This window comes from Halichoerus grypus, chromosome 11, assembly GCF_964656455.1.
Source record: "Halichoerus grypus chromosome 11, mHalGry1.hap1.1, whole genome shotgun sequence".
Taxonomy (NCBI): domain Eukaryota; kingdom Metazoa; phylum Chordata; class Mammalia; order Carnivora; family Phocidae; genus Halichoerus; species Halichoerus grypus.
Genome location: NC_135722.1, coordinates 15,004,178 through 15,024,930, shown reverse-complemented (window position 1 = coordinate 15,024,930; position 20,753 = coordinate 15,004,178). Strand labels below are relative to the sequence as shown.

At 37.4% G+C, this 20,753-nt stretch overlaps 1 protein-coding gene across 4 annotated transcripts in view; it reads right to left on the bottom strand.

Annotated features, from left to right (window-relative positions):
* Positions 1 to 20,753, bottom strand: part of CKAP5 (cytoskeleton associated protein 5) — a 102,855-nt gene that overhangs the window by 45,381 nt on the left and 36,721 nt on the right. For 3 of the 4 annotated variants that reach the window (XM_078058076.1, XM_036104948.2, XM_078058077.1), the window contains exons 2-12: positions 20,651 to 20,744; positions 19,744 to 19,937; positions 17,854 to 18,060; positions 14,236 to 14,407; positions 13,219 to 13,351; positions 12,655 to 12,755; positions 10,521 to 10,634; positions 4,375 to 4,479; positions 1,478 to 1,567; positions 1,199 to 1,363; positions 498 to 626 (exon numbers count right to left, since the gene is read on the bottom strand). In XM_078058076.1, the coding sequence (XP_077914202.1) occupies positions 498 to 626; positions 1,199 to 1,363; positions 1,478 to 1,567; positions 4,375 to 4,479; positions 10,521 to 10,634; positions 12,655 to 12,755; positions 13,219 to 13,351; positions 14,236 to 14,407; positions 17,854 to 18,060; positions 19,744 to 19,937; positions 20,651 to 20,707 (1,467 nt within the window). In that variant the 5' untranslated portion in view covers positions 20,708 to 20,744. Of the gene's footprint in view, positions 1 to 497; positions 627 to 1,198; positions 1,364 to 1,477; positions 1,568 to 4,374; positions 4,480 to 10,520; positions 10,635 to 12,650; positions 12,756 to 13,218; positions 13,352 to 14,235; positions 14,408 to 17,853; positions 18,061 to 19,743; positions 19,938 to 20,650; positions 20,745 to 20,753 lie in introns of those variants that run through there. The other variant, XM_078058078.1, reaches the window with a different exon arrangement.

The window sequence follows — 20,753 nt, the reverse complement described above, 5'->3', positions numbered from 1 at the left end:
CATTAGTACTTAATAAGTCACCTAAACCACAAAAATACGAGAATTCAGAAAGTTTCCTTTTCAGCAAAAATAAATTATCCACTTTCTTATATTTTATTTCTACACAAATTAAAATTATAATAAACATACAGCCACATTTTTGATAGAAAACATTCATATTTAGAAAGGTAATTTTCCAGATATTAGAAACAAATTTATCTTAAAACATTCTTTTTACCTCCTCTATAGACTGATCACTCAGCTTTATTTTTTTTTGTTTTTTATAATTTGAAAGCTATTTCGACTCATATCACCACTGTAGCTTCAAATGAAATTTAAATCCTCAGAAGCTATGTTTTCACACTCCAGGCCTGAACTACCAGTGGCAAATGAAATAACTTTCACAAGCTGATCAGCATTTTTGTCTTCATGAAACAGACAGACAAAATCGAAACAAAATCATAATATACAGAGAGAGGATTGTTGTCCAATTTCATTATAATCTATCACTAACCCACCTTATCAAGCTTGAGTTTGTCCACATCAGCTAAGAATGGATTTACTGCTTTCTCACCCACCACTTTCAAAGCAGTACCCAATGCTTCAAATGCAGCATCTCTGACTTCAGGAGCAGAATCATTGATATGCTGTGGTCCAGAAGAAGCAAAATGATCTTAATACAAGATATTTTAGGTATTACTTATTTTAATTCAGACTGGTGATTACTGGATAAAGAACTTGCTTTTTACAGTTTACTGAAGCTAAGTGTAGCTTTCCTTTTGCCAACTAACAGTTACTCTTTCACGTATTCTTTTTGGGTAAGGAAACCTCTGGTAATCCATTCAGCAAATAAGTGCTTCCTTTTCCTCCTACCCTCTATTTAAAATGCCTCATATGCAAATGATCTTCAAAGACTCCAAACTGTATGCCTGTGTGCTTGGCCAGATCCAAGAGAACACCAGTATATGGGCCAAATAAGAAACAAAATGTTTAGCAGTTAGTGGAATCATAAAGCTAACTTGTACTTTTCTTTGAGAACAGGAGCAGAGAGTACAAGAATTTGGATTCAGTTTCCACAGCTACAGAGGGTCTGCTCCTCAAAAGACCATAATCTACTGAAATCTGAAAGTCAATTAGTCATGGTTCATAATTAATATGGGGAAAAAAAAATCTTCCCTAAGTATAAAAAGTTCCCCCAATTCCAAAGAGAAGTCTATACCTTAAGTAGCGCAGCACAAAAGGGCTTTAGCAAGCTCTTTGGCAGGGTAGAAGCAGTGCAGTGGCGGAAGCTTCTTGCAATGAAAAGAGATGTCTGCTGCTTGATGGTTGGATTTTTATTATCCATGACTGCTAAAACATCCTCACTGATGTTTTGTAGTGTGGTCTTTAGAAAAGAAAACATGGTCAGTGAGCTTTTCTCAACTGTAAGAATAATCAAAATATTACACTGACAAAATTTACTGTAGACACAAATGCAAACTCATTGTTGTCCACTTACAGTGAGGAAGATTGCATCAATTGCCTCCTGCAGGGCTTGTACCACTTGAGGCTTCTTCTCTTTGAATTTTTCCAAAATGGTTGGCACAACCTGTAAAAGCGAAGAGCTTTTTGTTTGCTGGCAACAAAAATGAACGAGGTCCTGACATGCCACATGAATGAACCTTGAAAATATGCCAAATCAAAAAAGCCAGTTCATAAAGGGCCACATAACGTAGGATCCATTTAAATGATTCTACAAAATGTCAAATCCACACAGACAGAAGTAGATTAGTGGCTGCCAGCAGGGAGTGGTTGCTAATGGGTAGAGGGGTTTTCTGGGGGGTGATGAAAATGTTCTGGAATTAGATGGTCATGATAGTTCCACAACCTTGTGAATATATTAAAACCACTTAATTATACATTTTAAGAGGGTGAATTTTATAGTTTACATGTAAGCTATATCTCAATAAAGCCGTTCTTAAACAATGTTTGGTGCTACAGAAACAAAGTGAACATCTAAGTTGGATAAAAAGTCATTTCCTTTCTTGAAGGGCACAAGGATCTTATGCCAGAACAATGAAGGGTTCCCATTCTGCACCTTGGTAGCAGTGCTTCTCAACCCTTTTTCTGCATCTACATCTTAATGCAACCATATAACCATTTCTATCAGTAACATCTCTTATTAGACAAAAAGATTCTCAACTAGGTGGATTTAGGATAGGGGAACAGGTATAACATATAATTTTCCTTCCCACCTAAGATTCTGATATATTTCACCAGACTGGGATGTCTCCCACCCCTTTATTACACTAAGAAAAAGAACTAGTACTAAAAATCATAGCAATTTTGATCAGAAGGATATCCTCTTATTCAAGTACTAAGTTTAGATCAATAAAGTTGGAATTTTATAATTTTTATCTTATAAACCATCTGTGATTCATAAAATATTTATTGAATACTTAATTTACCTATTGAGTGCCAGGCACTGTGCTAGCAGGCAAATTAAAGTTGTCTTTTAAGGTCCAAAAGATACAGCAAAGCTCAAAGGCATCCAAAAAACTTTTTTTAAGATTTCACAGAAGTGATAGAGACCAGAAGGAATATAGTTTCCGTGGAGAAATTTTTATAAAAGACTTTTTAATATTAGGAGTTAGTTATAAACTTGAAAATCAAGATGTTTTAATGGTTATAAAGCTAAAGTTCACTTTTATATGTATTTTATGAAAAAGATAGCTTATAAATAGCTAAAGAAAATAAACCTGAACCATTAACATGCTTGACATCAAATACTGTACATGATAGTTTTAAGGGGGGTGGGGTGATACTCCAAACTATAAGCTTTGTAACTTTAAGCTGCATAACAAAATGTCACAAAGCCAGAATCAGAACTCGAACTGGGCCAGGTAATGATCTGACTAGGATTTAGTAAATTAAAATGTACCTTAAAAATTGTTTTCTAGGTTAAAAGTTATTAAGACAAAAGTATATTCTTTTTTTAAAAAAGTATGCTAATAAGTAACACAAAACTGACCAAAAGCTAATTAACACACTGATTGCATATATACATACAAGTATTGCATAATAAATATTATTGCTATAAAATATTGTTTATAGTTTTATTCCAATTCATAATTTACATGTCTAAGGGTTTTATGGACCCATATTTTTATTTCCCTGGTAACAAGTTAGTCATGACTTATTTTTATTTGGTAGCGTATTTTTTTTCAGTTAAGTTCTCTGAAATTATTTTTAATGCTATGAGTAAGCAAGCTCCAAATACTGTAACTGAGCTTAGACATTAACTTCACAACATAAAACTGACACATGACTACAAACTAGCTTCTAAAGTCATTCTAGGTAATCAAATGATCAAATGGCTAGCAAGTTCAACTCTAAAGTTTAGTATGGTCAATTTCCAGGATGCTGCGCCATTCTAAGTAATTCAGACCAGATTCCGAGGCCAATTGACAAATGCCACAGTTAAAGAAAACATCTCAATTTATTAAAACTGTTACCAAACTTGAGTGCTCCAGTCACATTTCTTTTTTTTTTTTTTTTTAAAGATTTTTTTTTTTTTATTTATTTGACAGAGAGGGACAGTGAGAGAGGGAACACAAGCAGGGAGAGTGGGAGAGGGAGAAGCAGGCCTCCCGCCGAGCAGGGAGCCCAATGTGGGGCTCGATCCCAGGACCCTGGGATCATGACCCGAGCCGAAGGCAGACACTTAACGACTGAGCCACCCAGGTGCCCCATCCAGTCACATTTCTTAGAATAAATTAAACTGATACACCAAGAGGCTAATCTATATAAACGTTTCAAGTATATAAGTAAATTAATTATATTTTGAATAGGAAAACACTAAAGGGGCGCCTGGGTGGCTCAGTCGTTAAGCGTCTACCTTCAGCTCAGGCCATGATCCCAGGGTCCTGGGATTGAGCCCCGCATCTGGCTCCCTGCTTGGCGGGAAGCCTGCTTCTCCCTCTCCCACTCCCCCTACTTGTGTTCCCTCTCTCGCTGTGTCTCTCTCTGTCAAATAAATAAAATCTAAAAAAAAAAAAAAGAAAGAAAGAAAACACTAAAAATACGTTTTACATATTCATCTCACTTCTGGTTTTATATTGCCTTTCCTACTTTCATAACCACTCTCTCGAGTGGTTATCACAAGTTTCATTTCATCCTGTTATACTGCATATAATCTTATAAGAACAAAGCAAAATATTAATAAGTAATAAGCAAATCAACTCAACTAAGTATTTAGGCCATGTACCCAATTTTCTATATAAAGCTAATGAATTTAGTTATAACCAACATCTTTACTGAAATGTTGTGAGGGGTTATGCTCAATATTATAAAGCAAGCAAGTCTGCCACTCATGTTAACGTTGTTGATTTGTATCTAAAAAGGAGTGTTACTCACATGTCCTGCATATTGTCCAAATTTCTTCCTTAGCCCAACAGCCAGGCCAGTAAGACATTTTGCTGCCAAAGCCACCAACATGACATTGGTGTCCTTTCCAACAACCTACAAAAAGGGGGGAAGAAAGGAAAACAAAAACAGTCACAACTCTGTAGAAGGGAACTGAAAATGTATTCTTAAAAGAACTCTGCAAGGGCGCCTGGGTGGCTCAGTTGGTTAAGCGACTGCCTTCGGCTCAGGTCATGATCCTGGAGTCCCTGGATCGAGTCCCGCATCGGGCTCCCTGCTCGGCAGGGAGTCTGCTTCTCCCTCTGACCCTCCCCCCTCTCATGTACTCGCTCTCTCTCAAATAAATAAATAAAAAAAATCTTAAAAAAAAAAACAAAACACGTTCTGCATGGAGCACTGGGTGTTATGCACAAACAATGAATCATGGAACAGTATATCTAAAACTAATGATGTAATGTATGGGGATTAACATAACAATAAAAAAATTAAAAAAAAAAAAAAAAAAAAAGAGCCAGAAATTGTCAGATTGAATTTACAAAACGAGAGATGAACCATGAGAGACTATGGACTCTGAGAAACAAACAGGGTTTTAGGGGGGAGAGGGGAGGGGGGATTGGTTAGCCCGGTGATGGGTATTAAGGAGGGCACGTACTGCATGGAGCACTGGGTGTTATACGAAAACAGTGGATCGTGGATCACCACATCAAAAACTAATGATGTATTGTATGGTGACTAACATAACATAATAAAATTTAAAAAACAAAAAAAAAAAAAACAAAAAAAAAAAGAACTCTGCAAGCTGTTATGCTAATGGATAGCCAATTCTGTTTCCTACAAAAGAGGAAAAATTCTTCCTTGACAATATCAAATTTGAGGGTGTCCTTTCATTCTGTTTAGTCTCCTGTCTTAAAGTTCTGCCAGTAACATATACACAGAACCACAACTTCAAATAGCTAACTCTCCATCAGTGGTAGTCTGGGTTGTCAGCATTGCACAACTCTGCAGGAGGGGACTCTGATAATGGCAGAGAAGCTGCAGGCCTGCTGACTTTGCTCTGGGGCAGGAAAAGCCAAAAGACAATGTATCTCAGAGGAAAGACACCACAGGGCAACAGCTCCAACGTTTATACCCAAGGAACACCAGCAGAAACTGGTATAGGTACTTTCAAGAAGTCCATGGGGACGCTAAGTCGCAAATATCATTGCAACCATTCCTCTCAGGGAGCTTCTGGCCTTGTGGCTGCCATTTTAGATACCTAATGATCGTCAAGTGTGCATTTAGAGTCTTCTAGCAGAGTTTCCAGCATTATTTATACCACCACCCTCCTTTCACTCTTTACTCTTTTCCCAGGTAGAAGTAATGCTTCCATTCCACCTTGGATTTATTTAGTCCCTAAGATCTTGTATTCCATAAGTAGAATGCTTCCTTCCAGATTCCCTGAATTAAACAACCCCTAATGTAGAGCATGCAAGGAAGTTCTAGATGGACTTTCATGCACTCCCTAAGTGCTAAGGAGTAATGATTAAGAGGCAAGATTAACATTTATTTATTATTATTTTTTTTAATGTTTTATTTATTTATTCATGAGAGTCAGAGAGAGAGAGAGAGAGAGAGAGAGGCAGAGGCAGAGGGAGAAGCAGGCTCCCCAATGAGCAGGGAGCCCAATGCGGGGCTTGTTCCCAGGACCCTGGGATCACGACCTGAGCCGAAGGCAGACGCTTAACCATCTGAGCCACCCAGGCCCCAAGATTAACATTTATTAAAAACAAATGAATGTCATAATTTTATAGGTGCTTTATAATCCTTATTTCATTTAATTTTTCAACCAAAACCCTTTAAACTAGGTAATATTATCAAATTTTGCAGATTTCAGAAATTAAATATAGATTCCTTGCTCAAGGTCAGAGCTAGCAAATGTGATGTGATGTGATTTAAACCCAGCTCTGTTTTGACTCCAAAGCTTTTGCTTTCTTCACTAAAGCATATTTACACTGTAAATTCATGTTACGGCAAATCCATTTTTCTTATGAGAAGATGAGATCAGGTCCTAATAAACATTTGTTAAATCCTTTACTATAAATCCATAGAGAAAAAACTTCCATTCAGTTCTGTATTAAACTCACTACTGGCATTTATAAATGTTTGGATGCTCTTTTTTTAACCAAAAGAACTTACAGGAATTATTTAGATGGCAGACTTCATATTTAGCATATAAACTATATTCTAGGGATGGTCATCAAAAACATGCCAGACCCCATTCTAAGAAATCTTAGTTCAATGAAGAACAGCTCTTCCTATCCACCATTAGAGCAATAACCAGTGGGAGCTGAACCCTAGACACTAATGGTCCTGATGGAAAGTCCTGAAGAGGATCTTGTGAACCTATTATAGTTCAAGATGGTAAAGGATTGAATGAACTTATAGGTGAGTGATGGACTAGGCCTATCTGCCTTCAACACTCATTGTCAAACATCGTAGTTTGATTAAACAGGTTGTTCTAAATTGGGAAATGGGAGTGGGGAAGGTGGAGAAGTGTTTATTTTTAAGAAAAATAGCATATGACTCCATTCCAGATTTGAAAATCTCCATGACTCTGTTCTAGACTAGGGAAAGGAAGCTTTAGCTCACAAAGTTAATTTAACCTAAATAATGGGAAATATCCTATAATTAAAAGTGCTGTCACTTCTCCCATAAATCTAGGCCTACAAAATAATTTTAAGCACAGTTGATCCTTGAACAATGTGAGGGTTAGGGACACTGACCCCCCTCCCCCCCGTGTAGTCAAAAATCCACATACAGCTTTTGACTCCCCCAAAACTTAATTACAACTACAGAAGCCTTTCCGATAACATAAACAGTTGATGAACACATATTTTGTATATGTATTATATTCTATAGTCTTATGATAAAGTAAGCTGGAGAAAAGAAAATGTTATTAAGAAAATGACAAGAAAGGGGCGCCTGGGTGGCTCAGTCGTTAAGCGTCTGCCTTCGGCTCAGGTCATGATCCCAGGGTCCTGGGATCGAGCCCCACATGGGCTCCCTGCTTGGCGGGGGGGCCTGCTTCTCCCTCTCTAACTCCCCCTGCTTGTGTTCCCTCTCTCGCTGTTGTCTCTGTCAAATAAATAAATAAAATCTTAAAAAAAAAAAAAACACAAGAAAAAAAAGAAAATCACAAGGAAAGTACATTTACAGTACTGTTCTGTATTTATTGAAAAAAAATCCACGTGTAAATTGACCATGCAGTTCAAACTTGTGTTGTTCAAGGGTCAGCTGTAATTATCAATTAGTATTTATCTTCAACTAGTAATGTAAGCGACTAGTTAATAGTAACCAAAACAAAAACACTGTTGACATAGTCAGAAGTCAATGAAATCCACCATGTTTAGAAAACTATGATGAATATAAGCAGTAAGGGGGGAAATGTAGAAAGACCAAGTGAAAAAAAAAAAGGTTAATACCACAAAAAAAGCTAGCAAGCGTATATAATAAAATACCTTGAAGACCCAAACCTTAATCTAAAGATTAAAAAAATATATGTATCTACCAGCATCCATAGGTAATTAGCCAAGTCAAAGAAGCTATTGGGGGGGGGGGGGAGGTAGGGTAAGGGGTAGGGGAAAAAGTATCTTATAAATGAAAGAACTATAACCTGTGAAAACAGGAAAGCCCACAAAATATGTTAAGTCATGTGACAACTTGAAAGAAGACACCTGAAGAAATAATTTCAGGAATACTGAAAGGAATTTCAAAATGAGTAGTTCGCATTACTTGTATTAAAGGCAAAAAAACTGGGATTACTTGATATAGACAACAGAGAGAGAAGAGACCATTTATGGAGGGATGAGGGATCGGTCTGTAGCCTATTCAGTCTCATTCTTTTCCATTTCCTCATTTCCCCATTTTTGACAGATCTCTGTTAAGTCAACATAATATGGAGATGAAGTTTGTGTTTACGTGCAAGTAAAATCACATAAAAAATTTTAAAATGCCTTGTTCCTGGTTTATTTATACAACCGAAATTAACTTTTCATTGTTTTAAATATTTTAGCCACAAAATTAAAATTTTTACTTGTTTGTAAGCCTTTAATCGCCCCCCACTCCACCATATGAAGAGGGAGAAGTTTCTCACACAAATCTATTGTCTATGTCTACCCAAATATAAAATCCATGATCCTCTCTGTAAAGAATACAGCGAGAGAGTATATTTATATTCAAATGCCAATGGAAATCACAGAACAGTATTTATTTGAACAGCTAATATCCTAAGAAAATGCATGTGGAGAACATCAATTAATAGTGTATCATTAGATAAGAAAAAAATAAAAGTTTTTATCTGAGGCACTGAGAATTCAGGGACAAGTAATAAGATTACAGATAAAAATGATATGCTGGAATTTAGAGAGAATCTGAAGTTCTCAATGCCACTAGAATCTCATTTCCCTCTCTTAGTGCCTTTCTACCCTTTCTCTTTCCTCCCATGCTCCAGGTTGGTGAAATCTTTTCCCTCTGGGCAATTCCCTTCTAATTAATCTTGCCTGGGTTTGGGGCTCTTCAAGATTGGAAGACTGAGGACTAAACAAGATTGGGAAAAATCATACCTCTGCCTCCAAATCTCACTTGGAGGAAAGCATGGGAAGCTGACTATGAGAAAACATAGCCCATCCTCGTTACTCACGGATTTCATATTTGCGAATTCACCTACTTGTTAACATTTATTTAGAACCCCCGAATCAATACTCACAGCACTCTCCTAGTCATTCACGGACAAGCACAGAGCTGTGAAAACTCTGAGCTGCCTGGTGTGCACATTCCCAGCTGAGAATGAACAAAGCAACACTCTGCCTTCTTCTTTCAGCTCTCATACTGTAAACAAGTATCTTTTTCATGATCTGTTTAGTGCTGCATTTCTTTTTCTTTCTTTTTTTCTTTTCATTTTTGTGATTTTTGTTGGTGCTTTCACTGTTTAAAATGGCCCCCAAGTATAGTGCTGAAGTGCTGTCTAGTGTTCCTAAGCGCAAAAAGGCCTGACACAGAAATTATGTGTTAGATAAGCTTTGTTCAGGCATGAGTTATAGTGCTGTTGGCCAGGAGTTCAGTGTTAATGCATCAATAATATATATTAAATGAGACCTCTTCAAATAGAATGAAACAAGTTATATATCGACTGATTGATGAAAATGTTGAGACCAAAGAGTTGCAGGACCCCATTCCTGTGTTTCCTTAGGAGCAATTGGGTCAAGTATTCGCTAATTCAGTGTTGTAATGGCTTTAGAGAAGATACCCACTATGAATAATGAGAATTACTGTACCTATATGTGCATATAACTAAAGATTAACCACCCCCCCCACCATTCTAATCCTCTGTAATTTCAGGCTGAAGAAGCAAATTAAAGTTTTCTCTATTCAAGAACACGTCTTTAGAGTTTGTTCTTAAACTCTTTAACTCTATTCACAGTATTTGATCTATACTTTCAGATTTTATGAAAAGCCACTACATACAAATTCATCAACCAGCAGCAACACCAAAGGAGTATTTTCTAAAAGCATTTCTTTCTTATTCAGCACTTGCCTGCTTTATGATGACCACACATCCTTCACTTTACACGCAGATATACAAGGTGGCAAATTTTCTATCTAATGGGAAAATACTCTTCATATTTAACACCTGTCCCATTAAATAGAGCCAATTTAAATAGTTCATCCTATAGAACTATAAAACTAGAATATCTGGGGCGCCTGGGTGGCTCAGATGGTTAAGCGTCTGCCTTCGGCTCAGGTCATGATCCCAGGGCCCTGGTATCAAGTCCCGCATCGGGTTCTCTGCTCCTTGGGAGCCTGCTTCTCCCTCTGCTTCTCTCTGTCTCTCATGAATAAATAAATAAAATCTTTAAAAAAAATAAAATAAAATAAAACTAGAATATCTGGTTCTACATCACCAAGCCCCTCTTTTTCTGGAGGTTTGTGTATGCTACCAGACAGCATAAAGCAAAATGATAATCAACAAAGACTGAAAACCAATCCCTCCAAACTAACCTAGGACAATCGTTTTAAACAATCCTTTACAAGGGTATGGCGAGAAACTCAAAGGCCTGGCCTATTGTCCGCTTACCAGTGTTGACACTCTTCTCACTTACCTTCTTTAATGCTTTGACTAAATCTGCATAATCGCCTGCTTCCAGTTTGGGGTTTTTCACTAGTACTTCTACAGCCTCCAGAGCTTCTTTCCTCTCTTGCCATTTTTTTGCCTCCTGCAAGGCACGGAATGAGTCACTTGTAGGCAGAAATTAGGAGGCAAAATAAAAAAATAAAAGTATTTCTTGCACTCCTAATTCAAAGATATATCATTTTTTATTTACAGAAACTTTTTTCTAAAGCTGGTTAAAAAACAAAGCTGCAAAACTGTGCAGCCCATCAGAATGTTTTGCTCATATACATAAAATTTTGTCCATACATAATAAGTGTTTTCACAACATTTCATAACCCTAGAGTTCTATAAGTAAAAGAACGGGATGCCATAGACTTCCTTCTCATTTTCTAGGCAAATGTTAGTAAGCAAGTACTAAACAGGAAACACTGCTAGAAAGTGTTTCTAGGATATCTCATAGTACAACTACAGGCGAAAGGAATTCCCATACTGACAATATTAAAAAGACCAGAAAAAGACAATCACATAACCAACCACCAAAACTGCTCTAATCTTAGAGATCAGTTTTAGACATTGGTGGTACAATGCTAATTGTTCTGTTTTATGGCCATGAAGTAGAAAATACTTCACTAGAGATCAAGCAATCGTTCAAAAATTTTGCACACCCACTATTTGAAAGAACTGGGGATATAACGAAGACGACAAACTCGCCACCCTGGGGAAGATCACAGTGCGATTTAATTTATCAAGTATTTGTTAATCCGAAGTCAATGGAGGACTGAAGCAGCTTGCTGGCAAAGCTAGGAAGATCTGCAATAAATAACTACTAGGTCATGGCCATTATGAGAAGAGAAGTACAGGCTGCTTTGGAATTACAGCAAGACGACTTAATCTACTTTAGGCTGACAGGTAGGATCTCCCCTAAAAAGTGATCCTTAAGGTGAGATGTAGAGGATGAAGAAGTATTATGGGGTGAATTGGGAGAATGTTATAGGCAGAAAGAACAGCATATATATATATATTTTTTTTTTTAAAGATTTTATTTATTTATTTGAGAGAGAGAGAATGAGAGAGAGAGCACATGAGAGGGGGGAGGGTCAGAGCGAGAAGCAGACTCCCTGACGAGCCGGGAGCCCGATGCGGGACTCGATCCCGGGACTCCAGGATCATGACCTGAGCCGAAGGCAGTCGCTTAACCAACTGAGCCACCCAGGCGCCCCAAGAACAGCATATATTAAGGTCCAGAGCTTGTTGGGGGCGGCGAATGTGGCACGTATGATACAAGGAGTTCAGGGTGACAGGGGCACGGAGTGACAGCAATTACAGAAGGTAAGGCTGCAAGGTAAGCAGGGGCCTCAAAGGTGCCTTAGGTGGCCTCGATGGTTATAGGATGATTTCAGACATCACATTAAACTCATGGAAGCCACTGGAAGGATTTCAGTGAGGCAGTGATATGGGAAGATTTTTATTTTCAAAAATGACAGCTTTGATTATATTGGGAAATGTGATGGGAAGGAGACAAGAACAGAGACAGGGAGTCTTACAAGAAGACTACCATGGCATGTGGGACAAGAGATAATGGTGGTGGTTGGGATAAGACTGTTTCTTCTTTGGGGATAACTGTGTCTCTTGGGGTACACTTAGCACAGTCTGGAGACATTTTTGGTTATCAGACTTGAGGAATGGTATTACTGATATCTGGTGGGTCAATGCTAGAGATGCTGCTAAACATCCTACAGTGCACAGGAGAGTCCCCCAAAACCAAGAATTATCTGGAAAAAAATGTCAATAGTGCCAACGTCAAGGAACCCTGGGGTAAAGTAGTGGCAGTGGGATGGAGAAAAGATGAATCTGACAGATATTTAAAGGTAAAACCAGAGAGACAATGAGGAAAAAGAAGTCAGGAATAATGTTCTGGGTTTTGGTAAGATGTGTTAAAAGAAAGTGCTATTGTAGGTATACATACACAGCAGTATGAGAACAAAGAAGCAACTGATTCACTCTACTAGGGAAGATATGGGGTGCAAAGGGGTATACCAGGAAAAGGGCTCAGCAGAACAATCTAATTATAATCAAGGAATTATTTAAAATGAAATAAATGAAAGAAGGTTACCATTACTTACAATTTTGTCATAAAAGTCTTTGGGAAGTTTGGAAAGAATTTCTACCGCTTCCAAAAGCTCATAAGCATCTATCTGTGGCACCTCATCACCATCGTCACCACCTTCCAGGAGAAAAACAAAACAAACCTTAAAAATGGATGGAAGGTTTTTACTTATCAAATAGTTATCACTCCTTTCACACCCTGATGAAATCTTGATATAGAAGGAATTAGTTATTAATGCTATAAACAATTGATATTGTATTAAATGGCAGTCCTACAAAATGTGCTTAGTAAACATAGGGTTTTTTTTTTTTTTTTTTAAGATTTTATTTATTTATTTATTTGAGAGAGAAAGAGCAAGAGAGGGAACACAAGCAGGGGGAGTGGGAGAGGGAGAAGCAGGCTTCCCGCTGAGCAGGGAGCCCGATGTGGGGGCTTGATCCCAGGACCCCGGGATCATGACCTGAGCCGAAGGCAGATGCTTAATGACTGAGCCACCCAGGTGCCCCTGTAAACATAGGTTCTTGAGGTAGGGCCTGTTCTTGCTAATTTTCATAGAAACCAGTGTTTAAAACTGGCTTACCTCCCTCAGCATCGCCACCAGCTGACTGTTGCTGTTCCAATTTAGCTTCTAGTTCTTGTTGGGAACGCAGAAATCGACTGGGTTTAGGAGTACCTGTTGGCAATTTAACCCATTCTTCTTCTAGTTCTTTCAACTACAAATATCATAAAATATTTTTAAAAACATACCTACATCCTCATCCTTAGAGAACATACTTAACATTTATATTTACTAACATCAGAAACCAATTTCTTATTTATGTGGTTCTAACAGGGCAAAAAGAAAAGATACATTTAAAGTGTATACATTGGAAAAAATGAAAAAGAAGAAACAAGAGAGACAGACAAACCATAAGAGACTTTTAATCTTAGGAAACAGGGTTTCTGAGGGGAGGTTTCTGAGGGTTTCTGGAGGGGAGAAGGGTCGGGGGATGGGATAACAGGTGATGGACATTGAGGAGGGTATGTGTTGTAACGAGCACTGGGTATTATATAAGACTGATGAATCACAGACCTGTACCCCTGAAACAAATAATACATTATATGTTAATTAACTGAATTTAAATTAAAAATAAATATACATTTGGTAACATAAATCAAACTGACATATTTACTACTGAAGATGTATGTCTAAGCACTTAGAAAAAAGAATAAAATTCACTTTTTAGGACACTCATTAGTTCATGAATTCAGATATATTTGTATCAGATAAAGTCTCTAAAACCAACTGTAACAAAAAACAGATAAAATGCATGTTGTCCAAACAGATACTAAGTCCTGCCACCCAATAGCATTATAAAGGGATCTTTTAAATTACTATAGACTCAACACTGACATACTGGAATCACTGAATGTATGGTATTTAACTTGAGAGGACAAAATAAAATCAGAGACAGCTATGCTCAGAAGAAAAAAAAATCAAATTATTTCAAAACTAAGAACAAAAATAATTATTTGTAAGCACAGAATATCAACAACAGGAAAGAAACACCTTTATATTAGTCTTATGCAAAGACAACCAAAAAACTTTGTGCCTCACCTGGACAGAGTTTATATTTTGTAATGGGGGTCTCAGAGCATCCCGAATCCATCTGTAAATCTCCACAGCAATTAGTTTTGCTTCATCTCGAACAGCTTTTTCTCGAGATTCAAAGAGTTTTGGCAACACTTTGATAATTGGCTTAAGCAAGATGATTTTGGAACCAAATTCACTAGAAGTAAAACATTGGGGGAAAAAAAAACTCGTCAACATGCAATATATTTGGGTAGTGTTAGTTTTCATTCACTCAAATGTAGTTCTGTACTTATTATATACTTACTAATAGTTGAGATTTTTTAAGGCAGAAAAAAAAAAAGGAGTTCCTAACATCTCTGTTTAGATATCACTCTTCTAAGAGTGTTATTTAATGTCTAGGGTCCAGAATATAAAAATCTTAAAACTAACCTTCCAGGTAACCAGATTAGGGATAATTCAAATCTATAAAGGACCAAACTTGTGTAACATCTTAAATATATATGTATATACATATAAAAGCTTAAAAACATAAATCAGTTTATACATATTTAGATGAGTGAAATCTACTTGCAGTAAGTTTTTTTTTTTTTTAAAGATTTTATTTATTTATTTGACAGAGAGAGACACAGTGAGAGAGGGAACACAAGCAGGGGGACGGGCAGAGGGAGACGCAGGCTTCCTGTGGAGCAGGGAGCCCGATGCGGGGCTTGATCCCAGGACCCTGGGATCATGACCTGAGCCAAAGGCAGATGCTTAATGACTGAGCCACCCAGGCACCCCTACTTGCAGTAAGTTTTTAATAGTTCTTACGATTAAGGTGGTTCACTCAACTTGACAGATCACTAATCCTGGCAGCATGTTTCATTCCTGACGTCAAAGCTTATCACCTACAACTCCAGGCAACCTAAATCTCTCTTTGCTTCAGTTTTTCATGGGGAAAACAGTTGCATTCTGACTTCTTTTAAAAAGGTAGCACATTTAACCTTATATATTTGTCACATTTTATATTTTTAAGTTTCCTAACTGGCCAAATTTAGCTTTCTGAGTCACTGCTAACATTTCTGCATAACAAATTCAGGAGCAAGAGGGATTCAGTTATGAAACAACACTGACATTTTTGTAGTAGAACTCATATACACTTGACCCTTGAACATCACAGGTTCAAATTGTGTGGGTCCACTCAAACATGGATGTTTTACAGTACAGTACTATAAATGTCTTTTCTCTTCCTTTGATTTTAGTAACATTTTCTTCTCTCTAGCTTACTTTGTTATATATAAGGATACAGTATATAATAGAGATAATATACAAAATATGTTAATCGACTGTTTGTTATCTCTAAGGCTTCCAGTCAACAGTAGGCTATTGGTAGTTAGGTTTTGGGGAAGTCGAAATTTATACACAGATTTTTGACTGCATGGGGGCTGGCTCCCATAACCCCTGTGTTGTTCAAGGGTCAACTCATTTATCTATTATTTATTTATCTAATGTGTATAAATTTATCTCCTGTACACAAATGCAACAAAAATTTTTAGTAATAGCTACTGACATATTCCAATAGGTTAGAGGAGACAGAAAATACTCTCCTTCAGAAATGATATTTAAAAAGATACGTGGTATGTAAATAGTTTAAATACAGATATCATAACATGAAAATAAACAAGATGATCTCCAAGATTTCCTTTAAAATACCCTTTATTTTAATAGAAAAGAACATTTTAACTTGGCTCAGTTGACCTTTAAGACTATAGGAAAAATAAGAACTTAGGGTTATGAAACAGGGCACTCAGCACTGTGCCTGAAGAACCTAACATTTGGGATCTCGGAGTCTTCCTTTACATTACCAGATTTGTTTCATCCGATTTTTTTGTTTCACTATCCGGGCCTACCGAAAGATTTAAGAAAAACCTACAGAATAGGTCCACATGGAAAACAGATTAACAAAACAAAACCTCATCTTGATACTAAACATATTACTATAGAAAACCACATATGGGGGGTGCCTGGGTGGCTCAGTCAGTTAAGCATCTGCCTCTGCCTTTGGCTCATGATCTCAGGGTCCTGGGATTGAGCCCCGAATTGGGCTCCCTGCTCAGCGGGAAGTCTTCTTCTCCCTCTCCCTTTACCCCTCCCCCTGCTCATGCTCTCTCTCTCAAATAAATAAAATCTTTAAAGGCTGATTATAGCATAATACATGTTTTTATTAAGAGATCCATTACTGGGGTGCCTGGGTGGCTCAGTTGTTTAGCGTCTGCCTTCAGCTCAGGTCATGATCCCGGAGTCCTGGGATCGAGCCCCACATTGGGCTCCCTGCTCAGCGGGAAGCCTGCTTCTCCCTCTCCTACCTCCCCTGCTTGGGTTCCCTTTCTAGCTGTCTGTCAGATAAATAAAATCTTTAAAAAAAAAAAAAAAAAGAGAGAGAGAGAGATCCATTACTAAGGACAGAACATATCTACAGAGATAAGCACAGTCTTTAAATTTTTTTTAGATTTTATTTTTAAGTAGCCTCAACCCCAAGATCAAGAGTCGTATGCTCCACCAACTGAGCCAGCCAGGCACCCTGAGACAAGCATAGTCTTGATAACCAAGTTAATTCAATAAATTTCTAAGATGATAGATTGAGCACACTACTCATAAAAACTACTACTCATAAGAACACACCTACTATACTATACTAGGCTTGAAATGAGGAAAAATTTATTACACAAGAATCTAAGTGAAAGTCAAATTTTATAAATTTTATAAAAGAACTTCATGAACCAAGCGAAAGACAATGTAAAAGTTTAAGACTTATAAATTGAGGATCATTTAACAAAATTTAGGAATTTTGATATTTCCATGTAAGATAAACACCAAAGGAAGCATTTTCTCTAAATAGGTCATACACAAAATTGCAAGCGAGCTGAGTTGGGATGATTGTCACTGCCATAGGCCACACATTTAGGATTTCACTAGAGCTGCTTTCTAAAGTTTCTCATGTGGATAGTAATGGGGACAGGATATCAGATTAGAAGGACTGCCAAATCAGAACAAACTAGTGGTTTGTCTAATTCAGATTTCCATACCAAATGACAGCCACTTGTTCCTGAAAAAGATCTCATTCATGAAAAACTTCACTGCCAAACAACAAGAAATTCTAGCACTGAAAATAACTTATTTCATAAGAGTAAAAGTTATTTTCTATTTGCTATTGCTGTGCTTCTGTTTAAAGGCATATAGTATTTACTTCTACTTTACTAAAAAGGCATCTAAACAAAGGTCTGCTTTAGTAAATAAACAGTCTTTAGCCAACATTTCAAAGTACATAAATATGCTTGAGGATAACAAGAGGACTGCTTAAATATCCTGAGGAGCGCTTTTCCACGAAAAAGCCAATTCCTAATTTGAAAACAGGTCAGACATCTCCCCTGCTCATCTTCATTAGAAGAGGATTTAGAAAAAATAACTATGTAACACCAGCTGAAGGCTAAAATCACTGAATAGAAAGCGCCACACTTGAGGAATGACTAGCTTTCCCAGGTCAATTTTCCTGGTTAGTGTGGCACGCCAAGTCCAGTCCAGCAGTTTTCATTTCTGTTTAAGCCAGGAACTCAAATTCAACTGAGATATTCTAGTTCACAAAACTAAAGCAACAAGTCTTACCTTAAGGCTTTCCTCAGTGTCTCTATGCAGGCCACTACAATCTTGGGGTTCTTGTTGTCCAGGCCTTTTAGGAGCTCTTCTTGCACAGCCTCTCCTTTCTCAATCTCTATGTACATTAGACAAATCTCAATGCCTAGCTCCTTGGCTTTGGCTTTGGGTTGGTTGAACACTTTACTTACGACACCCGATACAACTTCACCTGTGGTTCTGTAATACAGAGTACAAACAACCACCACCACACACAAAACACACTTTAGTAGAAAGAGCTGGAAAAGGTCATGGGGGGGAGGGGGAAACATGACAAATACTTTTTAAAATGCTTAGAAATAAAGTAAATGAGTCTCTAATTTTTTAATTTATGTTCAAGAAAGACATGAAAGACAAACTTACGCAAATAAAAGTATAAGACATGTCACACCAGGCAATGACACAGAACCATATTTTCTCTTTATAAATGTAGAAAATACAAATAAGAAAGCAAAAATCCCTTGACATCCCATTACCCAGAGAAAGCTACTTTCAACTATTTGGTATCCATCCTTCCAGATTTCTCTCTCTATATGCATGGACAGATACATAGATAGATATACATACAGATATATTTAAAAAAATAGGATTACAGAGTTCTTGCTTTTTTGAAAAATTTTTAAAAGGTCATTTTAAACATTTCTTGGAATAAGAGAATTTCTTCACGGAGGGAATGGGTATGTACCTTTAATAACAAAAGGCTGCTCCTGATTCCTTGGCAAGATTTTATAGTAACTGTACTACTACTTTGAGTCTCTTCTAAATTAAATAAAACCTGTACCATTGGAAATCAGAGGAATTGAGTGGGTTTGGACTACATGTATTTGTCAAAAAAGTTTATGGTATCAGAAGAAAAATGCAATTTAAAAAAAAAGCAATGTTCTCAGGGCCCCTGGGTGGCTCAGTCGTTAGGCGTCTGCCTTTGGCTCAAGTCGTGATCCCGAGGTCCTGGGATCGAGCCCCGCATTGGGCTCCCTGCTCTGCGGGAAGCCTGCTTCTCCCTCTGCCACTCCCCCTGCTTGTGTTCCCCCTCTCGCTGTGTCTGTCAAATAAATAAAAAAAATAAAATAAAATAAAGCAATGTTCTCACTAATGGCAAGGGAAACTCAGTGATGCTGGTAACAAAACTGTCAGGTTAATGATTATCTTTATTGGTATAATCTTTGAAGTAAGTCAAGTATATATTTTCTTGTGCAATTAAGTTGAGGGTTCCCCCCCTTTTTTTTTATGGAGGGCTCCTTTCAATGACATCAAGACTAGCATTAGAAAACCAGGTTTCTGAGGTATGGGAGAGTGGGTGATTAGAAACCTGGATCATCTGCAGCTCAAGTCAAACTGGCCAGGAGTCACAGAGGTTGTTTAGTTAGCAACATCTCTCCTAAGAGACAAAAATGCCTAATCACCACAGAGAAAAAGATGTGTTTCTCAGATCACCTTGCTGGGAAGCCTTGTAGAAAGAGATTTTTGTAATACCCAAATGCTTTCCACTGGAATTCTGATAATTCCTTTGCTAACACCCTCAAGTTTCTTCTAAAAGTTACTAGAGGTTTTCCCTCTGGTTTAAAGTTAATTCCCACACAAAAGGCTCAAAAGGAAACTCACTTGCTCATCAAACCTTAAGGCATGGTTTTCAAGATTTTGTTTCTAATTTGCTCCTCTTTAGAGATCTCATGTACCATTTAGATTTCTGAGAGTAGATAAGAACCAAATGAAAAACAAGTACCAAGGAGCTATGAAAGTAAGAAAATTAATATCTTCTAAAAGTGCTAATAACTAAGGACAGCGATCCACAAATATACACAAATTAATCGATGCAGCACCAGACAAGGGTTTTACCAGAATAGTTGGAAGGAAACAACTTACTTTCCTGCTACATGGGCATTTTCAACATAAACAAGTGCAGCTTCTAATCCTTTCAACTGAACCACTGCATTGGAATCAGTCACAAACTTTTTGATCAGTCCTAAAAATTTGGACCATTCTGGGCTCTTTTCATCCTTTATTTTCTGGAAGATCTTCAGGGCCTCTTCATACCCACTTAACCTTGCTTTCCAGAGCTAAAAGAAAAGTATTTTGAAACAAAACACAATTTAATGATATTATTATCTACTGTTAATTGGGGATGGGGAGATGACTACCCTATACCAGGTAATTTGAATAAAGGACCCCATAATTAGAACAAAAAAGTTTAAGAGTTTTCAAAGAAGATTAGCTTATAAACTTTTTCTTGTAAGTGTTTAATATTTGCGATATTCTTCCAAGGCCATCTAGAATTCCTAACACTATAAACATATCTCACTTTGTATCCAAGTATTAGCATTTCCTTTTTTGTAATATGTAACTTACAATTAAAGATGCAACTTATAATCAAAGATGTAATGATTCAAAAATGAGATATCAGGGGCACCCAGCTGGCTCAGGCAGTTAAGCGGCCATGTGACTCCTGATTTCAGCTCAGGTCACGATCTTGGGGTTGTGAGATCAAGCCCCACATCAGGCTCTGCGATCAGCAAGGAATCTGCTTGAGATTCTCCCCTCTCTCTCCCTCTGCACCTCCCCCCACTCACTTGAGCACACACGCTCTCTCTCTTTCAAATAAATAAAATCTTTTTTAAAAAATGAGAAATCATACTATTGTCTAATCTCCAAAGCATGTTGTTTCTCAGTTGTATTGTGTAATCATCAGGCAGCTCTACACTGTACCATAGAGTGTAAAGTGCTGACTAAATAAGCCAATGACACTGAAATCTGAGTTCCAGGAAAGTCTTACCTTGTGTTCACATTTCTGATCAACCGGCAATTTCATCCACTCACTGTCATCTCCCATTGTGCTTCCAGTTTCTCCTCAGAATTAAGAGTAATTCCTGCTCAAA